A 19,916-nucleotide genomic window follows, 5' to 3' on the forward strand; every position below is an offset into this window, starting at 1 on the left:
AGCTAAGTGTGCAGCCACTGTCATAGGCCAGCTCCAGGTCAGGGAGGGGCAGAGGGTGCCAGTCAGGGAGGATGGCTTTGCTCCTGGTGGCAACTGGCACGGCAGGGTCTGTGTCTCACTGTGTTGCCCGCCTGGAACTCAGCATGCGTCACATGAGCAGCCCAGCTGGCCGGGGTGGGGGTGGGGGAGCTCTGTGTGGAGCTGTGCCAACGGCATCTGCTTCCACCTTCACAGTGGGTGGCTCCTGGGTGCCCTGGCCAGGCCTTGAGAACCGCATCTGTCCTGTGCCATTGCTGTTTGGGGCCACTGCGCATAAAATGCCAGCAGTTTGACCCCTGGTTTGACAGTGAAGTATCTCCAGACGTGGCCACGTGTTCCCTGGGATCAGAATGACCACCAGGGAGAAGCGCTAGCCAGAAAGGGACATGGGGCAGTGGAGCAGACACGACTCTGGCAAGAGTGGGCCGCTGAGTGGGCCAGTGCGGAGGAAGGAGGCTGAGGCAGGGGCGTCTGCAGAGCAGAGGCTCAGGCAGAGGACCAGACAGTGGCAGCAGGCTGGAGGGACAGCCCTGAAGCAGGATGCTGGGCACAGTGATCATGGCTCTGGGATGCGACTCCTGTCTAGAGCCAGGTGCTCAGCCTCACGGGGCTCAGGTCTCCTCGGTGGAGCAGACGTCGCAGTGCTGGGGGCGATGCTGCCACACGGCAGGTGCTGATGGCTGTGGATCAAAACTCCAGATGTCCAGGCTGATTCTAAATCCGAGAGGGCTTTCAGGAGCCCTGCACGTCACACCGCAGATCTTGTGCTTCTTGCTGCCCAAGCGGGTCGGCCACACTCATGCCCCTGCTTTCTCTTCCTCCCTGCAGGCCTCAACCATGCTGCGCGCCTCCCTGGCCCCAGGGTAAGTCGCCGCCCCCGGAATCATGGTTAACACGAATCAGAGTCAGGAGCTGCTCCGGCCCTGTCTAGCGCGTAAGCGTGCTGGGGCATGCAGTGGCTATAAATAGCGTGGTCATCTAGACTTCTTCTCACCTTACTATTTCTTTTAGTAAGGTAGCATCAAAGGAGGAAAAGAAGCGGAGTTATTCCCGTGCTAGTCTCTAGCAATGAAAGCGTTACCTTAATCAAGTCATCAGTCCTGGTTCTGGGCATGGCCAGGCCTGCACGCTTGCTAAGTGACCAGTTGCCCAGGCGAGGCTTGAGCTCGTGGGCATCCTGCTTCAGGCTCCCAGGGCGCTGGGATTTCGGGGGGAGCCGCTCAGAGTCTGTGGCCTGCGCAGGGCTGTCACTCATGCAGTGCCTGACGCACACATGCCTCAGCAGGAAGTGGACACCTAGGGCCTGGAGGTCCAGGCTGGGGCTGTTCCGGACCCATTGAGCCAGGTGTGCTGCCCGGTACTGGCGGTTGCTCCAAAGCCTGAGGTGGTCACAGCCTTCCTCATCCTGCGTGTCCTCTCTGCCACCTGGTGGCAATGTTGTGTAGTGCACACAAGCATGCCGGGCTAAGTTAAAATTGCACTGGGACCACCAGCACGTGGCCATGGCCTTGGACTGCTTAAATAACTCCTCTGTGCCTCAGTTTCTTTACTTGTGAAATAAGAACAAGAGAACTGTCAGATCATGTGAGGACAAAAAGGAGCCCATGTGTAGAAGCAGCGCAGGAACAGGGACACAAACTCTGGGTCTTGCAGTGACCCAGGGCTGGTTGCCTGCAGAGCGTAAGGGAGCGTGTGGAGGAGGCTGGGGCAGTGATGGCCGACACAGGCCTGCCCATCACAGACGTGTGGTGTGCTCGGTTGCTGACCTTGCTGCCCAAGTGGGAGCCACAGAGCAAGGCCAAGCTCTGTTGGCACCCCCTCACCTAGAGCCAGAGCCTGCCTCCATTCTAACATTAGGAACGTGTCTTTCATGATAAAGTAGATTTGAGTTGCAGACTCAGGATCCCCACATGCTCTCCACCAAGACCCCAAGTTAATTTTCCTTCCCTGCCCTCCCCTCCCTGTGCTGTTTTTCTTTTCCTTTTTAAAAATTTTTTTTCCTTTTTTTTGCGGGGGGCAGTTTGAGACATTCTCTCACTAGGCAGCCCAGGCTGGCCTGGAACTCTCAGCAATCTTCCTGCCTCAGCCTCCCAAATGCTGGAATTACAGGTGTGCGCCACCCCCCCACCCCCCGTCAGTTTCTATTTTGAAGGAATCGCAGTTGAGCCCGGGCTTCGCCCGCTCTCTGCAGCCTTCCCTGTGCACACAGCTCCTTTAATGCAGCAAAAGAAGGTGTGAGGATGGTGTCTTGGTGCCAGGGGACCACAAGTGACCCCTTTAGTCTCTGGCTGGTTGAGGCAGGTGTGAGGTCCGGGTGCCACATGACTCTCAAATCAGGCCTGCGCTTTTTGATCTGGGAACCCCTCGCAGGGTTAGCAGGCGTCCTGTGTCGCCCGCTTGGGCCCCAGGCCCTCCCCAGGGGCGCAGTGTCCACCAGGAGTACTCTCTTCACAGTACTGCTGCTCCCTGTCCAGTCCCTTGGTTGCCCAGCCTGGACAAGGACAGTGGCTGAAGGGCTATAGAAGGGCCCCTCCAGGCCTGCAGGTGCTAATGATCTGTGAGCTTTGCTAAGAGTCAGGCTGTAGCCCAGTGGAGGATGTAGCTGGCCCCACGGTGACATTTCACCCTCAAAGGGTGCCCGGCCTGAGGGACCTGCTGTGACCTCTACAGTTGTTTAGGCAGAGATGCGATGCGTGGTATTAGGAAAATGTGATGAAAAAAAAATGAGCTGTGTAAGCCCAGCTCAGGCGGGTCACTGAATTCAAGGCTAGCCTGAGGTGCCTAGCAAGACCATCTCAACCAAAGAATCAAAACCTCAGTCCACCAACAGTGGGCAGGGCGGGGCTCAGAGCACATGGGGCAGGGTGGCTGCCGGTGCCGTGGTCCCCACACCTGACCAGCTCTGGAGCGGTGACCCTTCCCTTCTCTTGAACTGTGAGCAGGAAACTGCAGGATGTCCCCCTGCTGCCCTCCCTGGACTACGAGAAACTGAAGAAGGATTTGATTTGGGGGAGCTACCGTCTGAAAGCCTTCTTGCTGCAGGCTCTGCGCTGGGTAGGTGCCTCTCCTCTGAAGTTCAACAGCCAACGCCCAGCACTGCTTTCTGCTTTCCCTGCTGGCTGCCTGGCTCCTGCCTGGTGACCCGGTGCCACCACCCTTCGTCCTGCCACCTGCCGCACCAAAGACCAAAGTGAGACGTAGCTGCTGTTGCTATCACAGTGGCTGTTGCCTGCTTGAGGTTTAAGAGGTTAACAGGACAGCCCCTGCAGTCTCCAGGCCCGCCCTGCTCCTGGTCACAGCCACACTCAGGCAGGCCAGAGGCGCCCTGAAGCCTCCCCTCCACTTGGAAGCCAGCTGTGAACCTCAGCAGACAGGCCCTGCTTACATGAATTTTTTCTGTAGTGTGTTTAACACTAGAAATTAAAACTGAAAATGCTTAGAATATGTATTTATTAGTTCATGTAAATAGTAAGCAAATGACATGTTAACATGAGTAACATTTTTTAATGAAAAATAACAAATTTCTAAACAGATGAAGTTAGTTGGGTGTGTGGTGATACACACTTGTAATCCCAGCACTCTAGGAGGCTGAGGCAGGAGGATCCCAAGTACAAACCCAATCTGGACAATTTATCAAGACCTTTCCTCAAAATAAAAAATAAAAAGGCCTGGGATATAGCTCAATGCAGAGGCCCTAGGTTTGATCTCCAGGCCTGCCCCCAACACACACAAAAAAATGAGAAGAGTTTGTGCTGTTTTACATTTCTCCCGTTTCTTTACATCTGGCTTAATGGACGCTGGCTGGATGTTCCTGACAGCTTTTGCCTGCGTGTGACAGCATCACACTTCCTATGGCCACTGAGGGACCAATGAGATTAGCAAGGCACATCTTAGTATGAAAATTATCCTGTCTGTCTGACAGGGTCTGGGGGACCCTTGGGGTTCCCCGGACTACACTTTGAGAACTGGCTTATGCCAACAGGGATAGCCTCTGATTGACAGATCTATCCTAACTAATCCCATTAGCATCAGACCCTTTATGGGGTCTCAACCTTAACATTCTGTGTGCAGTTTCCCTGTCTCTGAATAGAAACCATTCTCCAGTACCGTGCCTGCCTGGCAAGCTTGAGGTCCTGAGTTTGATTTCCAGCACCAAAAAAATACAAAAACAGTACAGTAGAGTACCACCTAGCGACCACAAGGGTCTGCCCGCCTCGCTCTGTCGCCCCCACTTCTGCCACCAGCTCTCTGTCACCTTCTGCTCAGTTAGCTACGCTAGGAACTGGGAGCCCTGTCCACACCACTCCCCTACCCCAAGCAGGGCTGGCGGCCGGCGTTGGCCTCGGAAGGTTTTCCTGAGAGAACAAGCAGTTTGCTCCCTTTGATGGGGCGGGTTCCTCATCTCGCTCACATCTGCTCACGGGCACGCGCACTATGCACGCCCCACACAGAGCTTTCCTGTCCCCCGTGGACTTCGTGGAACGCAGCAGACCTCCCAGCTGCTCAAGGTCCTCAAGCTGCAGCAGCTACGTGCACGCATGCGCACACAGCCTCGCGCCCTGCAGCACTGCGGAGTCTGGTCTGTGTGCGTGGGCTCCGCAGTCCCCCCCGGGCTGCGCACCTCCCCCGGCGCCACCCCCTGCACCCTAGTTTGGCTCCTTCCATGGGATTTCCTCCATGCTGCTTTTGCCCTTCTCTCCAGCGCCTCACCACGTCGCGCCCTGGAGAGCAGCGAGAGACGGTGCTGCAGGCCTACATCAGCAATGACCTCCTGGACTGCCGCAGCCACAGCCAGGTGCGGAGCGAGTGGAGGGCCAGGGCTCAGCTGTCAGGGTTCTGGATGTACAGCGAGGAAGGGAAGAGGAAGGGAAGACGGCAGAGACTAGCTACAGAGATAGTTAAGGTGCCCCGAGCCGTTTGTTTGGGGCCGTTGTCGAATAATATATGCATATAAAGGGGTTTTTTTGATTTTTGTTTTTATTAGCACGTGTTCACAGTACTTGAGGATGCACCCTGGGGCGCCCGTGCCTACCCAATCCTCATTCAGTTGACACCTGCTACCCCTTAATCCCCTCCTTCCATCTCTTTTTAGTTATCTTTAATTTTACTCTTTGTATTTTGGGGTGTTTTTTGGGGGGGGGGGTGTATTTGGTACAGGGTCCACAGGGTCTCACTACACAGATCGGACTCATAGTGATCCTCTTGTTTTCAGCCTCCTAAAAACTGGGATTACTGGTGCGTGCCACCATGCCCAGTCTCAGTCACTGCCTCAGTGTGACCTGGGGATGGAGCTGGCTTGGGCACACTGGGGATCAAACCCGGTCTGGATCTGCCTAAGCAGGCTCTTTAATCTGCTGAGCTATCTAGCCGGCCCTATTTTGGGTTTCTTATGTAAGAAACACCATACACTATTTAAGCTTGTGGGTCTGGTTTATTTCACTTAGCGGTACAGTCTTGAGGCGCACCCATCTTCCTGCAGCTGGCTTGAGCTTTTTTAGCCTCTTTATGGTGCAGCGCTATGCCACAGTATGTAACTGCCACATTTTCTTTTTCCACTCATCTGCTGGTGGACACACAAGTCCTTCCAGGGTTTATCTGTTGTGAGTTTTGCAGCTACAAACATGAGTGTGGGTGGATCACTGTAAAGTGATGACTGGCACTCTTGGAAAGATACCTGAGAGAGGGAGGGGTGGGCTGACTGCACTTTCTTGTCTCTGTTTTGAGGGCTCTCCAGACTGACCAGGCTCACGTTCTGATTTACATTCGCACTGACAGTGTAGACAGCCTCATGGCTCCCCTGCAGCCTCCCTGGCGTTTGTTGTTACCTGATTTCATGATGGGGCCATCCTTTCTGGAGTAAGATGCAATCTCAGAGTTGTTTTAATTTGTATTTCTTTAATGATCAGAGTTATTAAACATTTTTTCATGTGTCTATTGGCCATTTGTATTCCTTCTGAGAAGTGTTTGTTCATTTCAGTTGCCCTTTTTTTTTAATTGGTTTTCTTTGTTTTGGGGAGGGCTGATTTTTTTAGTTGATTATATATTCTACTTTTCTTTCATATTTTAGTACAGAATCTACAGGGTCTTACTGCAGGACTCATGATCCACCTGTGTTCAGCTTCCCAAGCGCTGGGATTACGGGTGCGTGTTACCACACCCAGTCTCAGTCGCCATCTCAGGGAGCACTGGGGCAGGGCTGGCATGCCACGCCTCTCTGGGGATCGAAGCCCAGCCGCTGGGCTCTGCCTATGCGCTCATGTTCGTCCACTGAGCTATCTCGCTGGCCTTACTTATCTATTCTAGACATTATTCCTCTAGCTGGCAAACATTTTCCCCATCCTGTGGGCTGGCCTTTCAGCCTGTTCTTTTCTTTGCTATGCAGCTATTTAATTTGATGTGGTCCCACTTGCTGACTCGGTGATGTCAGCCTTTGTGCCCCTGAGTGCTGCTCAGGACATCCTTGCCTGCATCCACGTCAAGAGTTTTACTTTCCAGTGGTTTAAGTGTTTCTGCTTTAATACGCAGATCTTTGATCCACTCTGACTTTAGCTTAGTACATGGCGGGAGATTCGGGTCTAGACTCAGCCTCCTGCAAGTGGAAGCCAGCTGCTGCAGCAGCAGTTGCTAAAGAGGCCATCGTTCCTGCAGTGTAAGTTGCTGGCCCATTTGTCAGAGATCACATAGCTGGATGCATTCGGATTGTTTCTGCGTCCTCTATTCAGCTGCATTGATCCACATACCTGGTTTTTGTCGTCTGGTTGCCAGTACTGTGCTGTTTGAATCACTGGAGCTTTGTAGTATAACTTGAAGTCTGGAACTGCAATCCTCCTGCCTTGTCTTTGTTACCCAGGATTGCTTTTGCTATCCTAGGTCTCTCCTGGTTCCATGTGTATTTCAGGGTTATTTTCTCTAGTTCTCTAAGGCTATTGGCATTTTGATTGGGAGTATATTAAATCTGTAGATCAATTTGGGAAGTATGGCCATTTTGAATACGTGTTGTGTCCAGCGGTTTCTGGGGGTGCATGCTGCTGCTCCTCAGCCCCCAGACATCATAAACTCTGTACCAGTAGTGAATTACAGGAGTGAAGTCCAAGACTGGGAAAAGTGCTTTATTTGCGAGGGAGAAAAATCAGAAGACAGATTCATTCCTTGGGAAAACTAAGGCTGAGGGGCCCCAGGACAGATGGGATACCTGAGAGCCTTTGACCCAGCTTCCTTTTATCAAGGGATAACGACCCACCCTCCCAGCTCCCAATTTAGAACTTGTCATAACCTGATTGGCTCCCTGGGCTGTCACAGATGCATCCCAGGCTGTCGGACCCTCACTGGGCACATTCCTGTGTGGGCTTTTGGCTGTCTTTGTCAGGGTCTTATCTGTGGAATTTATAGTTTGGTTTAGGAGGAGCCTTGCTTCTGGCTCTCTTAGAGTTGGTGATTAAGTAAGAGGATGCGGCACCATCAGAGGCCCTGGAGCCGGAATGTGAGTGTGTGCACTAAGGAAGGCTTTCCTTTTAGGTCGCCTCTCCTGTCTCCTGGGTTTCCCTGAAGGCCAGGAGTGGCTGCTTTGGTTTGTGTACCTGGCTGTTCTGCTGCTGCCTCCTAATTGCCCCCTGCAGCCAAGTTTTATCTCCTAGGCGGGCTTTGCTGTTGAAAGCCTGGCGAGGCCCCCATCTCTATTCTTTCCCAGCCTACACCCTATGCCGTGTGCTGTGACAGACCTGGGCTACCGCCCTGCCCCCCACCACTGCTGCTTAAGCCCAGGTGACCCCGTGGCCTACACTGTCCAGGGCAAGGTCCGATCTCAGCACTGCTCCCTGAGCTCTTGGTCACTTGTCTTGCTCACTGCACCTTCTGCTCCTGAGAACTGATGTTTTTTCCTAAACCCTTCCCTGGGGTTTTGCCGAGGTGAGGAGGGGCACAGTAGGATGTGTCGTGCGCACTGCGTCACCCTGGTGTCACCATGTTGTGTCCCCAACTCATTTACTTCAGGAGTCTGGATGTGTTCTCTGCCAAGGCCCTCAGATACCAGTGGAAAGTTGAGACTTCCTTGCACCATGATGGCTTTGGTCTGAGTATTTCCTAGCTAAGTCCAGGGACAGAAGAGAACAAGCCGAGCCCCGGGAAGCCCAGTCTCCTGCTCCCCCTCACCCTGCTGTGTCGCTGTGTCCCCACAGAGGAGCGTGCTGCAGCTGCTGCACTCCAAGAGTGAGGTGGTCCGGCAGTACATGGCCCGGCTCGTCAATGCCATGGCTTCTCTAGCTGAAGGTGAGTACTTTCCCTCTGGGACAGAGAAGGATTCAGGGAGCCTTCAACTCTGAAAAGGAAACTTCTTCTTAGAAATGATGTGGTTCCACCCAGTGGGGTGGCACAGGCCTATAATCCCAGCTACATAGGAGACTGAGGCCGGAGGATCTCTCCAGTTCCAGTCCCACCTGGGCAGTTGATAAACATCCTGACTCAAAAAATAAAAAAATAAAAAGATCTGAGTACGTAGCTCAGTGTGAAAGCCCTGGGATCAAGCTCCAGCACTACCCAACCCCACAAAAAAGCCCATGAATTTCTCACTTTATTCTTATTTATCTAAAGTCTCCTGTGAAGCTCAGTCCTTGACATATTGCAGTGGCTTCTTTCAGTGCGAGTTTGGTGGCCTTTGGAGTTTATTTTGTAGCCCTTCTGCTTCATTAAGCTTTCTGGGGTTTTGTTGTTATTATTGTTTGTATTTTAGGGATGGGTCTACAGGGTGTTCAGGGTCTCACTACTAGATCGGCCTCTCAGCGAATTTTCCTGTTTACAGCCTCCCAGGTGCTGCGATCACAGGCCTCCCGCCCAGTCTCAATCCCCTCTCAGGGCGCCCTGGGGCTGGCAGGCCCACGGCTCTGACTGAACCCTTTAATCCACTCAGCTGTTTGGCTGGCCCTTTGTTGTGGGTCTTGTTTTTTGTTTTTGTTTTTTTTGTGGTTCTGGGAATCAAACTCAGGACCTTGTGCTTGCCACACAGGCACATGTTGCTGCGCTATCTCCCTGGCCCAGCTTTCTGGTTTTACAACAGTACTGTTTGGATTTCTTTCAAGCCTGTAACAGGTAATACTCTGTCTATAATTTTCTACTTAAAGGAAAGTAAGGTGGCAAAACAGTTAAAACTGATTCTAGTTAGCATAGGACTGGCTGCTCCAGTATAGGACAGGCTCTCAAACCAAAGGCCTAGACAGTTTCCCAAACGCCACACCTCGATGACCACATTCACAGTTTCACACAGTGGACTGATCTTCCCCGAGTTCCTATTTGTTTGAGCTCTTTTAATTTTATTTTTAAAATATTTATTATTTAGAGATAGGGCCTCGCTCTGTAGTGTAGGCTAGCCTTCAACCCACTGTTTAGGCCACGCTGGCCTGGAACTTGCAGTGATCCTCCTGCCTCAGCCTCCTGAGCACCAGGATTACAGGTGTACACCACATGCCTGTGGCTTCTTTCCTGACATGCAATGGCCCTGCCTTGTGGTGTTGCATGTCAAGTTTCCCTGGGTACCAGAGCGGCCAGACCCACCCTGCCCTGCTTCTGTCACTCTGGTATGTCCTTAGGTCGCCTGTACCTGGCCCAGAATATGCAAGTGCTGAGGCTGCTGGAGAGCAGGCTGAAGGAGGAAGACAAGGACGTGGTCACCCGTGAGAACGTGCTCGGGGCCCTGCAAAAGTTCAGCCTCAGGTGACGACCAGGCCAAGGGTCACCTGCTTCTGAAATCTGATTGTGGGTTGGGCAGCTTGTTCAGCTCCATGGCATCCCGCGAGGCAGGTAGTGATTTTTCTTGGGGGAGGGGCCTGAGGGCAAGCCAGAACCAGATGGCGACACCAGGCTCAGTTAGTGCCACCTGGTGCCGGGCTGTCTGCCCCACGGGCAGCCAGCCTCAGGTTGCTCCAGCTTCTGGTGTCCGCATGCACAGTGGCCCTGTGGGCTCAGGGACAGGGCCTGGCTCCCTCCACCTGCAAGCCCAGGGCCCACTGCAGTCTCAGCCAGGGCCCACTGTGACCTTCAAGAGCAGCCACGAGAGGAGGCCACTGTCCCCTAGAGCCCTGTCAAGGCCCCATTACTTCCACGAGCCCAGGGCCTTATCTGCGCGAGGCAGGAGTTTCTTGCATGGAGTCGCAGAGCTGTCCCCATCACCACGGTCTCATTTGAGGACACAGCATTTCTGCCTCCACAGAGAGTGCCTTGGACCTAACCCAGGGACCGCAGCACCCACCTCCGCAGTCACTCAGAGCCAGGTCTCCGAGACCAGCTTCTTTCCCTTAGCGCAGTGTCCCCGCCCCACCATCGCGGTGCACTCAGCGCTCTGTGCCTCCGTGTCACCCGGCAGCAATCCTTTCTGTGCATGTGCGCAGCTTATGCAGCATCTCATGAGCTGATGGACACTTGGGTTTTCAGTGTGTTTTGTTGTTAACATTGCTGGAAGTGGAAACCAGGGGTTTTACACTGAGCTACATGGCAGTGCTTTTTTAAGTTTTTGTTCTGAGACAAGGTCTAAGTTACCAGATTGATCCACTGGGCTGGAACTTCTGACTCTATTTCAGCCTTCCAGAGTGCTGGGGCTTACAGCCATCAGCCCCCACACTGGCAAGCCATCTGTCCTTTGGCTCTTTTTCTTTTGTTTTCATACAGCTTATAGTGCCTAAAGCTTAGCGATTATAAAGAGTTTAATCAAAAAGGTATTTCAAAGGGCCTGTTTCCTATGTTAGGTAGACCAAATGTTCTCAATACATAGCTATTCAATTTTTTTTTTCTTTCAAGACAGGGTCTTTCTTTGTAGTGCAGGCTGGCCTTGAGCCCACAGTATAGCGCAGAGTGGCCTCAAAATCATGGCGCTCTTCCCACCTCAGCCTCCCAAGTGCTGGGGTTACAAGGATACGCCACTGATAGAGGGGAAGTGAAACTCCCAATCTGACCCGGACAAGTTCGTGTTCTCTAAAACCGAAGAATGAATTTTAGAAACAGAGGTTAAGAGCAAATATATTTATTGGGGGAAAGAAAGCTCCTATCCAAGAGAGGGACAGGAGGGGGGCCCCAAGTAGGTGGTCCCCAGGAAGCTGTCTCTTCCAGGGACTTTTTTTTTTTTTTTTTGCGGAACCGGGGATTGAACTCAGATCCTTGAGTTTCCCAGTCAAGCGCTTATCCTACTGAGCCATCTCCCCGGCCCCTCTTCCAGAGACTTTTATAGAGTAAAACCATGTGGGTCTAAGGTGGAGAACATGGGAACTTGCTTAGGTGGGCATAAGGTGGGACAAAACTATGGTCAACGAATGAGATTACAAGCACCATTGCTCAGGTAAAATTGATTGAGTCCAGGACCAAATGGGGAAGCGAGTCACATAGCAAGTGGGCATGAATGTAGAGTAGGACTTTGTCTAGTAGCTAGCCAGTAGTACTTGGGTTAATGACTGTTCTGGGCTTCCTGGATTAAAGATTCTTTTGGGCTTCCTCGGGGTGATGATCAGTCCTGGATGCTAATCAAAGGGAGGTCGGCATTTGTTTGATCTTTAGTCTCTAGGCCTGGCCCACAGTGGGGCGTTCCTCTCTCTCACAGTTGTAAGGTATCTTCTGTTATCTCCTTCGAGGGCCTCGCCCTGTCTGACTTCCTGTAATATTTCTATCTAAGTTAGCTGCCTGCACCACTGTGGATATCCATTCAGCTCCTGGAGTAACGCTCTGCTGATTCTCAATGGGAAGCTTCAGAGCCTCAGCCTGCCTTACTACCTCATCCTAGCACGTTCCCGTTGGGGCCCTAATTCACTTCTCTCGCTGCCTCATGGTCCTGAGCCACCTGTGGTGCCTGCATGGCTGGCCTGTGGGGTGGTGTGGGACAGTCCCATGGGTCTAACCACCACCGGATGGGGTAGTCATGCAGCCCCCACTGGTGGTTCTAGCCCACAGAAATGTGTTAAACTCCCTAACACAGAGGGTCTTCAGTGCTACCATTGTGTGGGTTCAGCAGGAAAACAGTGCTCGGACTCCCGATCTGCCATTTGTCACCCTCTGACACACAGCCTCTTGGCCTCAGCTCACCAGTCCCGTCCTCCCAGGCGCCCGCTGCAGACAGTGATGATCCGGGACGGCCTCGTCTTCTGGCTGATCGACATGCTGCGGGAGCCCGACGCCCTGTCCGACTACACCCTGGAGTACGCAGTGGCCCTGCTCATGAACCTGTGCCTCCGCAGCGCAGGTCCGTGGGGACAGGGACCAGGGCCGAGCGGCCTGGCCAGGGTGGGGCCTCAGGAACAGCACAGGGAGGCTGGGCGCTGCCAGCTCAGTCGAGCCCTTGGACCCAGATGCTATTCTGGCCTTGGGAGAATCATTCTGTACCTGCAGGCCCAGCCAGGAAGTGGGAATCCAGTTCTTTGTCCTTTTCTTTCATCTTCATTGTTCAAGGTTAAGAGGTTTGTTGGGTGTCTGCCAATGATCCCAGCACTCAGGAAGCTAAGGCAGGAGGATCACTGCGAGTTCAAGGCCAGCCTGGGCTACGTAGTGAGACCCTACCTCAAAAAACCCACAAAAACAAAAAAACCTGAGACAAGAACCGCCTTCCCAGTGTTCTCCAGGGTTGGGCTGGTGGCAGTAGCAGTGACTGTGCCACGCTTCCTGCCAGTGGTCAGTGGCCCCCTCCCCAAGCCAAGACTTCTCACTCGGGCCTCACAGGCTGCTTCCGAAGCTGGGCAGAGGCATGTCCTTAGCATTCCTTCCTGGTCCTGGCAACAGAGGGGCTTCAAGACCAGAGGTGCCCGGCTGCAGGTTTGGAGATGCGTGGTGCTCGAGGCCCTGGCTGGGGTGCTGTGCCGCTGACTGGTTTCCTCTGAGCTGCCTACTTGTGTGCTGACTGAGTGAGCGAGTTATCTCATTCTTCCCGTTAAAGCAGACCTGAAGGCCCAGGGTTTAAACCACTTATTACTGGCTTATCTTTGTTACCACCAGCACTTGCAGGATGGTGATGGCTAGTGTTTGGGATTGTGAGAGTGGTGTGATTTTTATGATGGCAATCAGTGTGCTTGGGACAGGACTGGCTTTGTAGTAGATGACACCCTGACTCTTAAGAAACCTGTTTGAGCTGAGAGCGGGAAGAGCACCCCCAGGCACCCAGCCCTAGGGGATCCCCCTGTCCAGAAGCTGCCAGTGCGCTGAGTCACCATCTGTCCCCACAGGGAAGAACGAGTGTGCCACAGTGGCCGGCCTGGTGCTCAAAGTGCTCTCGGATCTCCTGGGCCACGAGAACCATGAGGTATGGGTTGCCTGGTGTCTACAGTATGGGCTGGGCCTTGAGGAACAGCAGAGACACGTCGCTCGCACGCTCCCAGGCAGGCAGGGCAGGGGCTGGCCCCAGTTCCCTGTCCCCTCCAAGTTCAGGGCCTTAGTCATCTCTGAGCCTTCAGAACTTGGAGTGCGATGAGCTTCCTGCGCGTTCTTGGCCAGCTCCCTCAGGCCCCGCTCATCCCGTTGGCCCTCTGGGCTTCATGCTGCCCAGTGTGGACCCCCCACATCCCCATGTGTGGAATCTCTTCCCCATGACTCATGGGGCCTACAGTGGTCTGACACAGCAGGCCTGAGCATGCAGCCCGCAGTGCCAGCACTTGGGAGGGTGAGGCAGGAGGATGGCTAGTTGGAGGATGGACAACTGAGCAATTTAGGGAGAGTCTGTTCCTCATCCCCTGCTCAAAAGGAGAGGAAAATGTTTGGGGATGCTGCTCAGTGGCCCTTGGTCACAGGGTGCTGCCTGGTGGCCCCTGGCTTTGCATCCACAGCTGGTATTATTTTCTAATTTTCTGACTTATGGGCCCAAAGCCCTTTTTGTGTGAAGCAGAGGTGCAGGAAGCCAGGGCACAGCGTCTCATAGGCAGAGCCCTTCATGCTCGCGGCTGGCTCCTTATGGACGCCTTTGCAGCAGCCAGGGCATTGCAGCCAGCTGCAGTGGAGCCCAGGCTGTGGTAGGACCTGTTTTGACAGATGGGGCACTGCAGCAGCATGTTGGGGCTGCTGGGTCCCCAGGGAAGCAAGGAGTCCCCACACATCTGATTTCCTCCCGAGCACACAGCTGTGCCCTGTCCACCTCGTTCACAGCTTGTTTCTGCCACCTAGCAGCCGCTTGCCCTGGCTTCCACAGCAGGTGGACATTAGGTGGCTGTCACAGTACATGGCACAGACAGGCCTGACTACTTCTAGGCCCAAGTGTGCTGTTACTTGACTCTGTGCACATGAAAATCTTTGTACAAAAAAAGATGCAATGACCAAAGTCCACAAGGCCAGCCATAGGCACGCGTACCCGTAATGCCAGCATTCAGGAGGCCGAGGCAGGAGGATTGCCTGGACTTATGCAGTGAGCTCAAGCCAGCCTGAATTACATAGTGAGACTTTGTCACAAAGGAAAAATAATAAATCAAAGTTAAAAGACAAATTATACTCTGAGAAAAAAACTTACATATGTGACAGATGTGTAATATCCTTAATAAATAGAGAACTGGTATAAATCAATGAGTGAAAGTCAAACAACTCGATAGCAGATGGATGCAGGATACGAAAAGGCTGCTTTTGTGCCATGCGCTGCCAGGTGAATGTGGGAAGATGCTTGCTTTCACTCTTGGTCAAGAAGATAAAAGTGGAGCAAGCGTAGAAGGCCCTTTGAGGGTTTCAAACACTGGAAGTGACAGTAAAGCCCAGTGCTGGTTGGGCGTGGTAAACACGGAGCCTGGGTCCCCTCATGGTGGCTGGCACAGTATGGAGGGCAACCCGGCCACACGCTGCCCTGTACTCCTGCAAGCTGGGTCCTTGACGCCTAAAGTTGGTGGATGGGGACCTAGCGCCCGTTTGAGAAGCCACAGGATCCAGGGCAGGCACCAGCACTTGAAATGTAAGGAAGGAGGGCTGATGAGATGGCTCAGTGGTCTAAAGCACCTACTTAGAACAAGCTTCGCAAAGCACAGGGACCACGGTTCAATCCCCCAGCACCACATGCCAGTCCCGCCCCCTGGTGGGCTGAGCTGGCCGCACACATAAATAAATAAATAAAATTAAAAAAAAAAAAAAAAGTAAGGAAGGAAACCTGGGGGCCCAGGACATGCTGATCGAGCTAAAATGACCATCAGAGGCAGATGGATATGGGATGGACACAGCCGCAGCATCGGGCGTCCTCTGCACAAGGACAGCCACGTGGTATGGGCAGGGCAGCTCCTGTCAGACTGGGCAGCTGGGTGGACAGAGGACAGTCGCAGAGATTGGGAAGGCCGGGCTGTGCAAGGTGCAGGAGTGAGGTTCAGAGGCAGAGATGGCTTGGCCTTGGACTTTGTTGTAGCTGTCGCCAAAATGTCAGATGGCGACCAGGGCCATTTGGAAGCATGCGTCCAGAGGCCTGTGCATCCTGAGCTCCACTGGCCTGTGATGCCTGCTCTCCTCCTGGCCAGTGTAGTGCCAGCTAATGGAGTTTCAGTATCTGAAAGCTTGCAAGTGACTGGGGTTTTCTTCTCCCTCTAGATACAGCCGTATGTGAATGGAGCACTGTACAGCATCCTGTCCATTCCATCCATTCGGGAAGAGGCTAGAGCGATGGTAAGGAGATGGGCTGATTAGGCTGGGGAGATGGCTCGGTAGAATAAGCACTTCCCTGGCAAGCGCAAGAGCCTGAGTTCAATCCCCAGTTCCACCACAAAAAGAAAAGAAAAAGAAAATAGGCTGATAATCCAAGCTTCTCAGGAGGCTGAGGCAGGAAAGCTGCAAGTTCAAGGCCAGCCAGGAGAACTAAGCAAGATCCTGTTTGAAAACTGGAGGGTCTGGAAGGGCTGGCAAGAGAGTTCAGCAGTCTAAAGTGCCTACTTAGGCAAGCAGGCAGGGACCACGGTTTGATCCCCAGCACCACATGCTGTGCTGGCCCTGCCCCCAGGGTGGGCTGAGAGGGTCACAAGAAGAAAAAAAAAAAGAAAGAAAGAAAACAGAAGGGCCAGGGGATGAGCTCAGCACAGAGGCCCTGAATTCAATCCCCAGTATCATAGTGCAAGAGGAAGAGAGAGAGACAGATGCGCTGAGCCCCGCGGGGGCTCCCAGCCTGTCGTGCATGGCTCAGAGCTGCGGGAGCCAGGAATGCCAGGACTGGACTCTGTCCATGCTGTTTCTGGGCTCCTCGACACCATGCAGTATCCATATTTGCTGTTTTCTGGGGAGAGAGCCTGACGCTTTTATCAGCATCCCAAGGGGTTCCCTGCATTCTAAACCATTAAGAACCGCAGTGTTAGAACACTTATAGCAGGTTTATTTTTTGCAGAGCTGTAGCTATCCTGATAGCAGCCAGACAGATCAGGCAAGCCATAGAGATTGTAAGCCTCCTCCTGTGTGAGTTGCTTGATGCAATGTGAGTTCATTCTCTCATGCATTTATGTTAGTGCTTGTGTTTGAGGCAGGACACATGCGTCAGATGGTTCGTGTCTTAGCTGAGAGAACAGATGTCTCCTGATCTATCAGCAAAACCACTAAGGTTTGGTCCTTTCTCCCTACACCGTGTGAGGCCAGGGTAATTGTGTACACACTGGTGTAAGGCCAGGGTAACGGTGTACACACTGGTATTCAAGTACATGCATTTAATGCAGAAGGTTGAAATGTATTTCTACACTCAAAACCACAGGCTAACCTCAGTCCGAGACCAAACAGAACATTCTGATTCTCTTTGCCTGCTTAAAAGAATGTCCACATCTTCTACTTGTTCGTCCAAAATTGTATCATCACATGTCCCAGAGAGAAGTGTTCATCCAAGCACTGTTCTGTGGGACCGTGCCGATTGAACTCCATTTATTTATTTATTTATTTATTTTAAATTTTTTTTTTTAACATTTATTTATTGTGTGTGTGTGTGTGTGTGTGTGTGTGTGGGTGGCCAGCTCAGCCCACCAGGGGGCGCAGCTGGCTGGCATGTGGTGCTGGGGAATCCAACCGTGGTCCCTGTACTTTGCCAAGCTTGTTCCAAGTAGGTGCTTTAGACCACTAAGCCATCTCTCCAGCCCCTGAACTCCATTTAAACCCAGTTCTACACTTTTCTGTACAGAGCAGGGAAAAACAAACCCCATTCAGCTCTACACCCTGGCGTGCCGTCTATAAAGGCAGGAAAGAAGGACGGAGGTGACAGAGCACTGGCCTAGCCCGTGGGGCCCTGAGCCCCAGGCTCTGTCACATGCACACACACACACACACACATACACACACACGTGCACGCACACACCATGCACACGGTGAAAGGCTGCAGGAAGGACAGATAGCCAGCAAAGGGCTGGGGCAGCCGGTGGACACCAACACGTAAGTAGAGAGCGGTGACTGAGCGTGGGATCAGGACAGCCCAGGCCAGAAGAAAGCAGAGGGCAGTGGGTGGAGCCTCAGTGGCAAAGGTCCAGAGGGCAGACACCTGTGCCACCAAGGAAGGAGGCCCCAGGGGTTGGCTGAATAGTGGGGATGAAATGCAGTGACAAGCACACGCGTAGCAATTTTGTACTTTTAAATATTTTAGAATTGAATGTATTAAGCCACAATTTGTTTATTTATTTTTGGGTTTTTTCAGAGAGTCTCACTATGTAGGCCAGCCCGGCCTCAAACTTGTGGCTCTCCTCCTGCCTCAGCCCCCTGGGTGCTGGTACCGCAGACTTGCGCCACCGCACCTGGCAGCAGTTTTTTACCTTATAAAGAAGACTGGGATCCTGCAGACAAAAGTCCACGTTTAGGCTTCCATCTGGCCCAGCGCAGTTAGCTCACCCGGATCTGGGCTGAGGGCCACGTGGCCCCACAGAGCCCCAGGCATGCCCAACCTGGGTGTGGGCGTCCCTGTGGCTGCGGGCACAGAGAGGAGCCTGGTGCCCTGTGGTGCCCGGGCTGCTGCACAGCAGCGAACACGGAAGGAGCGAGGTGCCTGGGGGAGAGGGCCTGCTACTGCAGTTATGGTTCTTTTCCTCAAAATATAAATAGCTATTGAAGGTGGTGAGGCAGCACGGAAATTTTTATTATCTAACAAGAGATGGAAACGGCCTGTCAGCCAGCCGTGGTGGCGCACACCTTAATCCCAGCACTCAGGAGGCTCAGGCAAGAGGATTGCTGTGAGTTTGAGGCCAGCCTGAACTGCAGCATGAGACCTGTCTCAAAAAGACAAAAAAAAAAAAAAAAAAAAAAAATCAGAGCATATAAGAAGAATATAAGAACTCTGAGGGCCAGGGATATAGCTCAGTGTCCTGCCTGGCAAGTGCAAAGTCCTGAGTTCTATTCCTGATTCAAAAAAAGAAATTAAAAAAGAAAAGAATATAAGAACTCTGGGCTTACAACAACTGGGCAACTGGTATGCTTATGGAAACTGACAGACATTCATTCAAAATTAATTTCAAATGCTATTATTTGTGTGTGTGTGTGTTTTGCCTTCTTGGTTTCTTTGATCTTGCTATATATTCCAGGCTGGCCTCTAATTCACAAAAATCCTTTTGCCTTGGCCTTCTGAATGCTGGGGTGGCAGGTATACGCTACAGAATCCCACTATACTGGTCATACCCAAAAAAAGTGGGAGAAGAGAAGATAAACAAGACCCCTGAGGCCAGGCTGCTTTAAGACATGTCTGGGGCCAAGGCTGACGGAGCCGCAGGCTGCACGGGGCTGGAGCACATCACGTGTTTGACCAGATAGAAAGGGGTGTTGCACCAGCCCCGCAGGGCTGGGCCCAAGCCCCCACCTGTCTCACTCTCCATGCCCTGCGCCCATCCTGAGGTGGGTCCCCCACATGCCGTGTCCTTGCCCACCCACTGACTCAGAGGCTGCTCCCACAGTGCTCAGGCCGAAGCTGGGCTCTAGCTGCCACCAGGAACCGAATGCAGGGGTGTAGACATGGCTTAAAAGCAGTTACCTGTGGCAGGGCTGGGCCTGCTCACCTGGATCCATGGCCCCTCTTGGGACCAGGCTGGCCAAATCCAGGTGGGAATTTTACTAAAAGGATTACTATTGGGCACAACATTTTGGGAAACTGGTTTCAGAATAATAATCTTTAGGGGCTGGTGAGATGGCTCCATGGTCTAAAGCACCTACTTAGAACAAGCTCAGCAAAGCACAGGGACCACAGTTCAATCCCCCAGCACCACATGCCAGCCAGTATTAAAAAAAAAAAAAAAAAAAAAAAAAAAAAAAAAAAAAAAAAAAAAAAAAAAAAAAAATAATCTTCAAAAGATATTCCCATTTTGACCTGGTAAATCTGTTCCTGGAGCCCCCACACCACATGACCGAAGTCCTCTGCGTCATGTGCCTGTTGCAGCATTCCTGGGCACAGCCAGAAATGGGGCACAATCCAAGTGCCCAGCTCTAGGGGTGAGCAAGCTGGAGAGGAGGAGAGGAAGTAGTAAAGGGCCTGAGGCTGTGTTTGAATCGTGTTCTATCCTGGTTCTCCCTCTCGGGGCTCCTGGCCTGACCTTTCACCTAGCCCATTTTCCATGTATGCTGTGGGGATTAGTGCAGCGCCTGAGTACACACACCACACACGGGATGCACCTGACAAGCGCATCTCAGCTGCTGCTGTTATTACTGTAGCCACAGCTACTGTGACTGCTGCAGTTGTAATGTTATTCCCCCCATCACACACCGGGAATCGAACTCAGGACCCTGTACTTGCCAGTACGTGCTGCACTGCTGAGCCCCTGCTAGATCTCCAGCCCCTGCTACAATTTTGTAAATTCAGTTTTCATGACACATAAATTTAAAACACAGTACTATGTTATCAGCATGATCTCCACAATGTTAAACAGTCCCCATAAAGGAAGAAAATACCTCAAATGTTTGCAGTTACCTCTAGATAGGGATGTGTGAGAGAGTTTATTCTTTTCTTGTATCATGCTTATTCATTT

General features: G+C 52.5%; 1 protein-coding gene across 1 annotated transcript in view; it reads left to right on the plus strand.

The window, feature by feature from the left end:
- The window catches only part of Armc9 (armadillo repeat containing 9), a 106,150-nt gene that overhangs the window by 31,970 nt on the left and 54,264 nt on the right, over positions 1-19,916 (plus strand). Inside the window, exons 9-16 of the mRNA XM_023722063.1 lie at positions 868-902; positions 2,982-3,093; positions 4,742-4,834; positions 8,214-8,304; positions 9,618-9,741; positions 12,111-12,250; positions 13,224-13,300; positions 15,544-15,618. Of these exons, the coding sequence (XP_023577831.1) occupies positions 868-902; positions 2,982-3,093; positions 4,742-4,834; positions 8,214-8,304; positions 9,618-9,741; positions 12,111-12,250; positions 13,224-13,300; positions 15,544-15,618 (747 nt within the window). The remainder of the gene's footprint in view (positions 1-867; positions 903-2,981; positions 3,094-4,741; positions 4,835-8,213; positions 8,305-9,617; positions 9,742-12,110; positions 12,251-13,223; positions 13,301-15,543; positions 15,619-19,916) is intronic.

This window comes from Octodon degus, unplaced genomic scaffold (genome assembly GCF_000260255.1).
Source record: "Octodon degus isolate 3935 unplaced genomic scaffold, OctDeg1.0 scaffold00089, whole genome shotgun sequence".
Lineage (NCBI taxonomy): Eukaryota > Metazoa > Chordata > Mammalia > Rodentia > Octodontidae > Octodon > Octodon degus.